This window comes from Neophocaena asiaeorientalis, unplaced genomic scaffold (genome assembly GCF_003031525.2).
Source record: "Neophocaena asiaeorientalis asiaeorientalis breed wild unplaced genomic scaffold, Neophocaena_asiaeorientalis_V1.1 scaffold118, whole genome shotgun sequence".
Taxonomy (NCBI): domain Eukaryota; kingdom Metazoa; phylum Chordata; class Mammalia; order Artiodactyla; family Phocoenidae; genus Neophocaena; species Neophocaena asiaeorientalis.
The window spans coordinates 9960857-9973140 of NW_020175528.1; the positions used below are offsets into that span (position 1 = coordinate 9960857).

At 41.9% G+C, this 12284-nt stretch overlaps 1 protein-coding gene across 2 annotated transcripts in view; it reads left to right on the forward strand.

The window, feature by feature from the left end:
• The first annotated feature begins 626 nt into the window (after positions 1-626).
• The window catches only part of TSC22D2 (TSC22 domain family member 2), a 50780-nt gene continuing 39122 nt past the window's right edge, over positions 627-12284 (forward strand). For both annotated transcript variants that reach the window (XM_024769092.1, XM_024769091.1), the window contains exon 1: positions 627-2556. In XM_024769092.1, coding sequence (XP_024624860.1) covers positions 773-2556 — 1784 coding nt within the window. In that variant the 5' untranslated portion in view covers positions 627-772. The remainder of the gene's footprint in view (positions 2557-12284) is intronic.

Below are 12284 nucleotides of genomic sequence, written 5' to 3' on the forward strand. Positions count from 1 at the left end.
CGCGAGGGGAGGCCGAGACCGCCGCCGCCGCCGCCCGCCCGCGGGGGTGGCTCCCCCTGTAAGGGGAGGACCGAGCCGGCTTTCCCCTCCCCCGGAGCGGGTTTCCGCCAGAGACAGTCGACATGTCCCTGGGGCTGAGCTCCGGCTAGAGCCGGGGAGGGAGGGCCGCCCGGCCACACCGAAGCTCCGCCGCCCGCCCGCGGCTCCTGGCTGAATCAGGAATCCCCGGCTCCGGACTCGCCACTCCTCCTTCTTCCCTCTCGGCGTCCGAGAGCCCGGAGCTGACGCCGGCACTGGCTCGAGGAGCGGGACAGCACCGCCCCTCACGCCGCCGCCGCCTCCTCCCCTTCGCCCTCCCACTCCCACCCCCAGCCTAGGCCTGCTGACCGCGCGGAGCGCCGAGCTGGACTGACCACGGCGGCCCGGAGACGCGAGGAGGAAGCAGCCGGCCCGCCCCTGGGATCGCGCTTTCGCCGCCACTGGGGGTATTGAATTGAGGCACCGCGACTGCGGGAGGCGAGAAGGAAGGAGGAGCCGCCGCGCGAGTGAGACGGGGGCAGAGCCGAAGAGACCGACACGGAGAAGGAAACGGGAGGAGGATGTCTCGCGGAGCGACCGACGCACGGATCAACCCGTGACTCTTACAGCGGCGGGCCTCAGACCCCAGCGCGGACGCGGACTTTGTCTTTGGGGGCCCTGCTCTGCCCTTCCTGGTTTCCGGCAAGATCGCAGAGGAGGCGGTGTGCCTCTCTGCCCTCCAGCCTTCCTCACCATGTCCAAGATGCCGGCCAAGAAGAAGAGCTGCTTCCAGATCACCAGTGTCACCACAGCCCAGGTGGCCACTAGCATCACCGAGGACACCGAGAGCCTGGACGATCCGGACGAGTCACGCACAGAGGACGTCTCCTCCGAGATATTCGACGTTTCTCGGGCCACGGATTACGGCCCCGAGGAGGTCTGCGAGCGCAGCTCCTCCGAAGAGACGCTCAACAATGTTGGGGATGCGGAGACTCCCGGTACCGTCTCCCCCAACCTCGTCCTGGACGGTCAGCTGGCGGCCGCGGCGGCCACTCCCGCCAACGGAGGAGGAGCCGCTTCGGCCCGCAGCGTGGCTGGGGCGCTGGCCAGTACCCTAGCGGCGGCCGCCCCCTCGGCCCCCTCCTCAGGGGCCCCCGGAGCCCCCCCGGTCGCGGGCCCCTCCGCCGGGCCAGGGACTGCCGCCCCCTCGCAGCCCCCCACCACTTGTAGTTCCCGTTTCCGCGTGATCAAGCTGGACCACGGCAGCGGGGAGCCGTATAGACGCGGCCGATGGACGTGCATGGAATACTATGAGCGGGATTCCGACAGCAGCGTCCTGACCCGGTCCGGGGATTGCATTAGGCACAGCAATACTTTTGATCAGGCTGCGGATCGGGACAGCGGCCTGGGCGCCACCGGAGGGTCCGTGGTGGTGGTGGTGGCCTCCATGCCGGGGGCGCACGGGCCCGACTCGGGAACTGACAGTTCCTTGACTGCTGTGTCACAGCTACCCCCGTCGGAGAAAATGAGCCAGCCCGCCCCGGCCCCGCCGCAGAGTTTTGGCGTTGGGCAGCCGCAGCCGCAGCCGCCGCCCGTAGGTGGGGCTGTGGCTCCGAGCTCGGCTCCGCTGCCGCCGTTCCCGGGAGCCGCGGCCGGGCCGCCGCAGATGATGGCAGCCCCGCCACCCAGCCAGCCCCAGGGCGCCGCGCCTGGCTCCGTCCCCCCGGGGCCCAACGGACAGGGGCTGCCGCTGACGAATGTAACCCTGGCGCAGCCCGGCCTGGCCCTGCCTCCGCAGCCCGGCCCGGCCGTGGGCGCTTCTGCCGCGCCGCCGCCCCAGCAGTTCGCGTATCCCCAGGCTCAGATTCCGCCGGGCCATCTGCTGCCCGTCCAGCCCGCCGGCCAGAGTGAGTACCTGCAGCCGCACGTGGCCGGCCTGCAGCCGCCCAGCCCGGCGCAGCCCTCGTCCGCGGGCGCCGAGTCGGGCCTGGTTCCCGCCGGGGCCGGGCAGTCGCAGCCCGCGCCTCCGCCGCAGATGGGTGGCAGCGGCGCGCCATCGGCAGTGCCCGGCGGCCCTCACGCCGTGGTGCCCGGAGTTCCGAACGTGCCTGCAGCCGCGCCCGCTCCCAGCGTGCCTAGTGTGTCTACCACTTCTGTTACTATGCCAAATGTACCCGCGCCCTTGGCCCAGGCGCAGCAGCTGGGCAGCCATCCTCCGGTCAGCAGGAGCGGCAGCATCATCCAGCACGTGGGGCTGCCCTTAGCGCCAGGCACGGCCAGTGCACCGACGAGTCTACCGCAGTCTGACCTAAGCCAGTTTCAGACTCAGACCCAGCCTTTAGTCGGGCAAGTTGACGATACTAGAAGAAAATCCGAACCCCTACCTCAACCACCACTTTCTCTCATTGCTGAAATTAAGCCTGTTGTGAAGCCTCCTGTTGCAGATGCCCTGGCAAACCCCCTTCAGTTAACACCTATGAACAGTCTCTCCACCTCTGTATTCAGCATAGCTATTCCTGTTGATGGTGATGAAGACAGGTATGGAAATCTTATTTGAAATATTTGATGGGAATGCTTGACCGGACATTGTAGTTTAGGATGCAACTGTGGGGGGTTCTTTTCTCAATTTGAGGCCCTTAATGTTTCTAAATATAAAAATAAGTTTGTGTTTAGTAAAATTGATTCATCGGTTCTTGAAAAAACATTAATTTTAGATTGCTGATGTTAAAAAAGATGTGTAAGGAGAGAATTGGTGTCACAGTTGTTTAGAAGCACTAAATTGGATAGGAATGCAACATTGTTCATTCAGAAGGGTGGATTTTAGTTTAATCCTCAATTTAGAAGTGGCGGCTAGTAGGTTATGCCGTGTAGGATTGTCCCTTTATTAGATATCAATCACACTTGAACACTTAATGGCAGAGTGTTTTGTCGGTGTGAGTTTTGAGACTGAGAGATAAAATTAGTTAAACATTTCCCATTCTGGAAAAACAGAAAGCCCTCTAGTAGAGAAAGAGCCACGTAAGGTATCTCCTCCAGTGTATCTGGAAAGGCTGGAGAGATAATGGTGAAATGTCAAATCCGGCTTTGAAGATCATATCTTCTTCAGCCCTTTAATAAAAGAGGATAGAAGGTCAGGAGGCTTCCCAGTGACTTCTTTAAGATGCTTTTTTTTTTTTTTTTAAAGCAAAAAGTGTATTGGAAAGATGTTCTTATCTTCCATCAATCTTTTTACTACAGTCAAGGGAGGTGGGAGACTCTTGACAGTAGTGAAAGCTGTACTTCTTGAAATTAGAGTAATTTTACAGTAAAAGTATAAACGTTAACAATTGGCTCCCTGTATTTAGGGGGGATGCTTTTAAATAGTTTAAGGGAAAATTGGTGTATTACTATACCAATTCTACTACAATTGATGTTTGGTTATGGTTTAATGAGGATTTTAAGTGGTTTTGAGGAAATGTCACATGAAAATTTGATGTAATGGTATAATGCAAATGTTTAAAAACTGACTTATTACCAGATATTACATTTAAAAATTACAGAGAAAGTTTCAGGTACTTTACAGTTGGAAATTTATTTTCTGAGGTTTTTGTTTTGAGAGAGGTTAATTTTAGATGTGTTGAAAGAGCAGAACTATTTTTATGGATTTCTTGAATAATTGGTATGTAGACTACAATGAGAGCTGTTAAAGCTTTTTCTTCCTATTCTGAGTTCCTTCACATTCTTTTCTTTTTCATTTCGAATTAGCTTTGTATTTTTGTTATATACTCCTTTTCGTTTGAAAAATGCTCACTGAAATTCATCATCTTTGCCTTTTATAATTCAAAGTTCATCTTTTTTTTGTAGGTGACTTGCTTGTGGGGAGTCTTTCTTCCATTTAAGAACTCTTAGAGAGTACCACGTGTCCATGAGTGAGCTCAGCTAGCTAGTCATGGAGAAATTTTATATGGATGGGACTACCAAGTAAAGACACTGATTGCACAAGCCATTCAAATATCCCTCTTTACATTTTCTGCCATGTTTCACTTTTCACACGTAGGGGCACACCTGAAATGCCACTTGAGTTTATTTGTTCACCTTTGGTAATAGTCAACAGGCATCTTCCCTTTTCTAGCTGCCAGAAGCCAGTTTTTTTGTGATGGGTTGGTAAATAACCATTTGCTTACTACCTCTCTGTTCCTGTTGTACACTGTATCTCTTCAAGAAATGATGACTGGTTTTCTCAACCCCTCACTACCCCAAAAACACATGCACACCTACGAATGAAAAATGTGTTTTCTCTCCTCTTCACACCTCTCAGTTTACAGCATTTGTAATTACATTCCCCAGAACTTTTTGGTGACGATATGGTATGAAGCAGAAAGATCTGTTGGTAAATGGAAACTCCGGGATGTATTCTTTAGGGTATGACCACAAAGATGCATTTATTTCTTCTCTTACTTTATTAAAAAAGTTGAATTTCAAGAATCTCATTTCCAAACTTGTGACTACTTGAACTACAGATACGACTGTATTAGTGTTCTTATCAATTGTAACAGTTAATCCAGTGCAGGGGTTTTCATTTGTGTATAGTCCTATTTTCAATGTGGTGCTTCCCTCCCCCACCCAGTCTTTTAAAATCTTCACTGCTTATCAAATGTGCATTTTTAATTTTTGTTATAGCCTTTTCATTGGTTTCTAATTCAACATGCCAGTTTCCAAGATGTAATCTTACACATTTGACTGTTTTTGTCACTGGACCAACACACCTGGTGAAGGAATAAATCCATTAAGTAGAAATAGTTTGGGGGTCTTTTTAAATTTGTTTTTTAATGGAAATCCTTTGTAAAAGAGAGGGCATTTTTAAAGCTGTATTCTTGAAATTAAGTAACACAGTTTTTCCAGGCGTATGTTTAAATTACTGAGATGACTACTTTTGAGGAGATAGTACTAACAAAATCGTGATTTTAATGTGATTTTCGGTTGCCTTCTTAAATTAAAATCTTCGTACAATTTTATTTGCAGTCATTCAGATGTAAAATAAAACATTGGAGTGAGAGGTCTTGAGTAATTATTAATAGGTTGACAAATTTCAGATCCTTAGAAAATATTTGTAAAAAAAGATGTTTGCCTTTTTAAAAACCATTAAGACGTTAGTAAACAGTCTATTTCGTTGAGAAAAGGAAGGAAAATGGAAGATTAACAAAAAGATCAGGTGGTTTAAGTTGATATATTAAGCACTCTGTCTTGTGATTTTGTTCGCATTACTTAATACAAGGATCTGTATTGGCTCATTCTGAGACCATTTATTTTAAAGAATCAGACCTTATATACTATCATACCTTTAAAAGGGGTGATGGTTGTATATACAAAATAAGAAAAGTGTTAAATTTGTGAGTTAACATTGCCGATTGACCATATGGTATTAATTAGCATGAAGTTTATATATCATTCTAGTTTATGGTCAGTTGTTGAGATTCTTCAAATTGATTTTGTTTAAACTGGAGGATATAATAATGGTTGAAAATATTGTTCATAAAAAAATGCATAGACACTTTTACAGTGAACGTTACAAAATTTGTTTAAACTACCTACACGCTTAACAGACTCCTATTTGCTAAATAGGGGGAGGTGCAAAATATTACTGGCCCTTTTGGAAAAGGAACACGGTACAGATCATTTTCCATAGATAGCTGACCAATGTGAACTCTGTAGGCCACATGCCAGGAACTCTTATGAATGGCTGCAATTGTGAACTGTCAACTGCAACCAAAAGACTGTTGAAAACCTGATTGTAAGGATCCTCTAGTGGCAGATATCTTTATATCTTGTTAATAGTTTTATTTGTGTAGTTTGCTAATGACTGCTGATAAAATATTATAAATTCTGAGTGTTAAATAGTGTGTCCTGGTATGTGCTATAAATATAGATTTTGTTTGTACACTTCATATATATCTATATAGATGTATGTATGAGATATACATATATACACATTTCTTTTAATGGAGTTTTTTTTTTTAACCTGACATTTAAGAGAGGATTATGTAAATGTATATGAGGAGGCAGAACTGTCACTCTTACTTTGTTTCAAAAATCTGTAGGGAACTTTTTAGAACTCTGAAAAAGTCTTACTGCATTTAGTCTTTAAAAATGAAAGCTCCTTAACTTGAATCTGTGTTTCTTTGGGAGCTTATGGTTCTTTATCAGTATTGAAGTGTGGAGGTAATTTTGTCTTGCAGCTTTACAGTTGATGTTTAAATCACATGCCAGGTACCATCTTAGGCCTATCTAAGTAAGTAAGGATTTTGTAATCAAAGTGTAGTATCTCCTGTGTATGAGTGACATCATTATTTAGTATAAAAATGATACTGATGCATTCATCAGTGTGCCATGTTGATATGCTTTAGTCATAAACGTGGCTCTAAGTTAAGGAAATTATCACAGATTTCCAGAAAGGCTGATGATCCAAAAGTGCCTGAAATTCCTAAAACCAAGAGTTGTATAAGTGGGAGCATGGCCTTTTTTATTCACAGTGATACACCATTGTTTAAAATTTTGTGTGAACTAAATTGTATAGGCTGAACATTGGTTAACTTTTTAGAAAATATAAGGGTTTTTATGTGTGTGGAGAAGACACACTCCAAGTAACTAATTTATTAACACTGTCTTTTTCTTGTAAGGGATGGGGAGGGTATCTTGAACTAAATTGCCTTTATGAGAAGTCATTTTTGTTTTTTCACAGTACTGATAGTGGGATATATGCTGTCTCCTTTATGAGAATAAATGTAATACCAATCTATTTGTTCTTTGAGAATTCTGATAGCACTAATTTGGAAATGATAAAACATGATACTGGATTTATGGATCTGTTACTTGGTAATTTAGAATAGAGTTTAGTCTTTCTCAGCACCAAAAGAGGTTGGAAGCAGTCATGCTCTATAGAGTCCTCGAGTAACAAAGAGCAGCCCCACCAATCAGATGGTAAAGAAACCAGTGAATCTCTTCCCTGAGGAATGGTTGATAGGGGAGTATAAAAGGATCTTGACTTTTCTCTCCCGAAATGGTAGAAGCTGGGGCGTTGTGGAAGTAGGAATTAACGGCAGGTAACCAACACAGAAGTAAAGGTAGTGAAATGACATGAAATACGGTCTCAGAAGGAATAGGAACACATGTTAATAGTGAGGAGTAGTGGTCTAATTCCTTCTTTTAATAATTGTTTTAGACCAGTATGTATTTCCTCTTCCAAACAGATACATTTATTTCTTAATTGCGTTACTCTCGAAATACGAGAGGCTTTACAAAAACAGGTGTGTCTGGTTAAATGTAGCCTGAACCATGATGTTTCTAAGTAATTTTTTATTAATGGGAAGAGCAGATTTTTTTTTTTGGAAGAGCAGATTTTTAATAAGAAATCTTAATTGATGACAATATTTAAGGGGTCTGTGTAGCGAATTTCCTGAATTGGAATAAATCCTTTAAGTTTGTTTTTCTTTATACTAAACCAGTAGACTTGTGATTTGAAGCTGTTCTTTTAAATGGTGTAATACGAATTACCGCATCACAAAGAATATGCATTCCTGAATCATTGGTATAATTTAGGCCTTTCCCACAGCAATTCTGTTGTTGTTTTTTTGTGTTTTTTTTTTTTTGGCTGCATTGGGTCTTCGTTGCTGCTCTGGGGCCCTCTCCAGCTGCTTCGAGCAGAGGCCACTCCTCACCATGGTGCCCTGCCGCAGCTTCACCCGTCAAGGAGCACGAGCTCCAGGTGCGCGGGCCTCAGCAGTTACAACACGCGGACTCAGTAGCTGTGGCCTGAGGGCTCCAGAGCGCAGGCTCAGCAGCTGTGGCGCACGAGCCCAGCTGCTCCGTGGCATGTGCCATCCTCCCAGACCAGGGCTCGAACCCACGTCCCCAGCATTGGCAGGCGGACTCCGAACCACTGCACCACCAGGGAAGCCCTCCCACAGCAATTCTTGAACATACCAGATTGAGATTACTCTATTTGTTATATTCTTAATCTGGCATTGTTTAGGGTAAAAATTGGGACTCCTCCGTAAAGATTTAGGAACAGTAACCAATTTATATCATTCCCATACATCATTATGTGATTTTCATGATATAATTTACACACTTCAAATTTGGCTGGTAATATTAAAGGTATATTGATTATCTGCTTTACCTCTAAAAAGTATGTGCTCTACTTTTAAATCAGGTGAATTAAATTTCATATATGCTACTCTGGATTGCTTATCTCTCAAATTTAAAGCCCCAAATCAGATAAAAGTATTTAGTTTTATATCTTTGTACTCAAGCTACCGTTTGTTAAAAAGAATGAACTCACATTCTTTAAGTTGTACATTTGTATATGACAGGTATGTGAAAATTCTGTAGATGATTGAGTTAATAATTTTAATACTGTTCACCTCGGACATATACGATTAGTAAATGTCTTGATGGTTTATACTCATCAGAGTAGGCAAGACAAATAAGTGAAGTCTGAATGTTAAATTACTTAAAGCCTCCTTTCCTATAAGCTCTCACTGTAATTTGACTAAAGAGTATTGACGTATAGAAGAGAGACTACGATTAATGTGTCAATTATTATAAATCATGCTGGTGTGTTTTAAATGTTCTTTGTAAAGGTTTAGGCTATCCATCTTCATTATTACACAAGTAAATTGTTTAATCTGTGCATGAAGGATACCCAAAACAAAGTTTAAGGCTGACTAATTTCTTAAGTAGAATTAGAATTCAGTTTTACTAACAGGTTTTGTAAGTTAAACCAAAACAAATCCATGTTATATGGTCTACCTAACTTTTGAAAACAAAACAAAAGCAAAAAAAGGAGAGGGGGCTCCTGATCAAATAAATCAATAGTGTGTTTAATTATGTACTATAGCATATCATATGAGTAACCATTATAGACAATGGAGTCAGGCATGCCTGGGCTGAAATTCAACTGTGCCACATACTTGAGACATTTGACCTTGAGCTAGTTATTTAGCCCTCTAAGCCTTGTTTTCCCATATGAAAAATGGGGATAATACCTACCTTGGAGAGTTTGAGAGGATTAAATGAGGTATGCAAGTGATTTGTGAACAATCATGCATAACCTAAAACAGTATGTATGGCAAACATACATCACAGAAACATCAGTGTTTCAGTGTGTACACTGTTTTTCCAGATCAACTCTTGTTATGCTACAAACCATACCAAGAATGTTTAGTTTTGATCCAAAAATGTAATTGGATGGCATGGATATAATCAGAGAAAAGGAGACATTGTTTCAGGCCAGAAAACTCATGATGTAGTTAAGTGGTACAGCAAATTGTGTTCTAATCCTGGCTCTTCCACCATTTAGCTGATTTCTTTGGTCAAGTCATTTAACTTTCTTGGTTTTCCTCATTGGTAAAATTAGAATTTGAGCCTTTGGTCAGATTTTAAGATTCCCTGAGTATGAGTCCATACATAGACATGTTTCATGAGAGAGCTGCCAACTTAAACCTTCCTCTTGGTCAAACCCTTTTCCTGCCCCCAGACTATTATGTGACAAAAAATGAAGTTTGCAGATACTCGTTAAGTAGGTTGAATGCCCAGGAAAACATTTAAAGTGGCAATATGTGAATCATTCAACTTTCTTTGTGGTTTCTGAGTAGTAAGTACTGGGATACAGAAATAAAACTATCCTGCCCTCCAAGATCTCAGGCTATATGAAAATAATTACGATTTGAAGTTGCATACTTTGATATAAGTTATAGGCTGTGATGGAGTAAATTTAAGTTATTAATGGGAACAATTTAGGGCATCAAGTCAGATTTGTGTGGGGATGAAGTAGTTAGACTGATTTCTGTTTAAAATCAACTTATTCTCTGCATAGGCAATATATTTATACAGTTCAAAATTCAAAATATATGAATATAAATTGAAAGCCATTCTGCTACCTCTGTCTTCCAGCCACCCAATTTCTGTCCTCAGAAGCAACCCATTATTTTGCTTTCTTCTGAAGCTAACTCTAGAGTTGAATCTTAAGAGTCATTCCGATTAGGTCACTGATGAGAGAAGCAGATGATTTTCCAAGTAGAAGGCAGTTTTGTGTAACAATATGGAAGAGTGAGAATATGTCAGATTTGGAACATGATGTGATTAATTTGACAGTAATCAGAGTGAAGGGTTTAAATGTCAAGGAGAGAAATGGAAATTTTTATCGTTTAAGTCTGTGGTTGCTGTTAAGGTGTTTCTTGAAGCTTTTATTATTAAAGTAGTATGTATCTTGGAACCATTTCAATACACTTTTTAGTGATTATTGTATTTTTAATTAAAATCTTGTGGTAAAGTTGTGTATAAGGAAGTCCTGGGGGATCTCTGAATCCTAGAGGTGGAATTCTCCAATGGAATGTACTAAATAGCTTGGTATACCTGGCTCTAAGTTTATGAATTCTGTTTGCCTTAAGTGTTCTGTTTGCCTCAGTAGTACCTTAATTATGATGAAATATTTGGTATATGTTAAGATACTGTACCAAAAGTTGATCTTTATACAGCATATTTGGAAATCATAACCCTATGTTAAACATAGACCAGGCTTAATTGTTTCAGACCGTATGTATACATAATCTCATTTTATCTTTTTAGTAACTGTAATGAGTGTTTTTCTCCCCTTTTTTATGGATTACGGAAACTGAGGCGCTAAGGATTTGAGTCACACAGCTATTAAGTCACACAAGGCATAAGGTCAGATTCAGGCCTTCTGACTCCAAAGCTTGTGCTCTTGGATATTCCAGGAGTTAGTTTTGTTTTATTACTTTACTGACTGTAAGATAGGATGAAGGAAAAGCTTCTGTTGCCCTGATCTGTTGTGTTGTAACCCTTTACCTAAAGGATATTTTTCAAATCATTTAAAATCCCTAGATGATAACGTTGGAGATGGCCCTTGTTCCTCGGCTTACTGTATTTCCCTGGTTTCTATTTAGAGATTTCTGAAGTTGAGCTTTGACATAAGAGAAGGAGAAGGTATTTGCTGAGGAGAGGGCTCATGTACCTCATTCCTTAAGCGTCAAGAATTTTTTAGCTTAGTTTTGAGGTAGAATATATACGGATGTTTCTCCTCGCTATTATGTTAGTTACCCTACAAAGATAGTATCTTAGTTTAGCAGGTAGACATATGTCACATTTAAGTTACTTTCTCATGTACTACTTTATGTACTTGGTGATTATCATGACAGACTGTTCAGTATATAAAGTCAGAGAGAAAAGAAGTATTTTGTTCGTTGGTTTGGAAAATTTTCTACAAATAGGAAAACAGTGTTTTAGGTGAGTCTTCCTAAGAAGTGCTTGATTGGCTTTATATTGAGTTTAGTAGCTTACGTTGACATCAAATATGTTGTTAGAGAACTGTTTTCAAATTTTATTTCTTGAGCAGAAGAGAATTTGTGACCAAAGCTGCATAAAATTCAATATTTCTAACACATTTTTAGTATCATTTGCCTCTTGGTGCCTTCAGATTTCATAGACTGTAAACTTGAAATGATCCCCATTAACAGTGTTTTCCATGAACTCTTATTAATTTCCTCAATTTTATGCCATTCCCAAACAGAAGTCTTTGATGATCAGGCCCTTCAGTATTTATAGACGGCTCTTTTGAAGTTCTTGATCAACTAGGTTTCACAGACACTCCTTTAATCTGTGCTGCTAATCAATGTTTTGAGACTAATTGTTGCTATTTGCGAAAAATCAGTTTATGGATAACATCCCAGCTTAAGTATTCCAGAAACCAGAAATTTCATATTTTATAGTAAGACTAAATGTTTATCCTTGGAATCTCAAGTATTTAAAAATTTTTACACTACATAGATTGTATAACTCCATATGGCTTATTCATTTTGAATATATATGTAAAAAGGAATTGTTAACTGCCAGCTTTTGCAACCTAAGTGTATTTGTTGACACGTTCTGAAGACTTTTAAGTCCATTTATAGTGCTGTATTTTATTTCACAGTTATTTTTCTCGCCCCCAAGATACACGACTAACTGCAGATATGTTCTCTTTTCACTTCTACATTTGACCTATGAGAAACATTTCGTTATTAGTATCTATGCTGTAAAAATTCTGGAATTTCATAACTAAAGTCATGCGACTTTATTTAAAACCAATTTATTTGGCATTTGAATTTGATTCAAATTAAATATATATGTATATATTTTTCCAAAATCAGGGGATCTGAAGTTCTTCTAAAAAATATCTCCCTTAAAAATATATTGTAGGGCTTCCCTGGTGGCGCAGTGGTTGAGAGTCC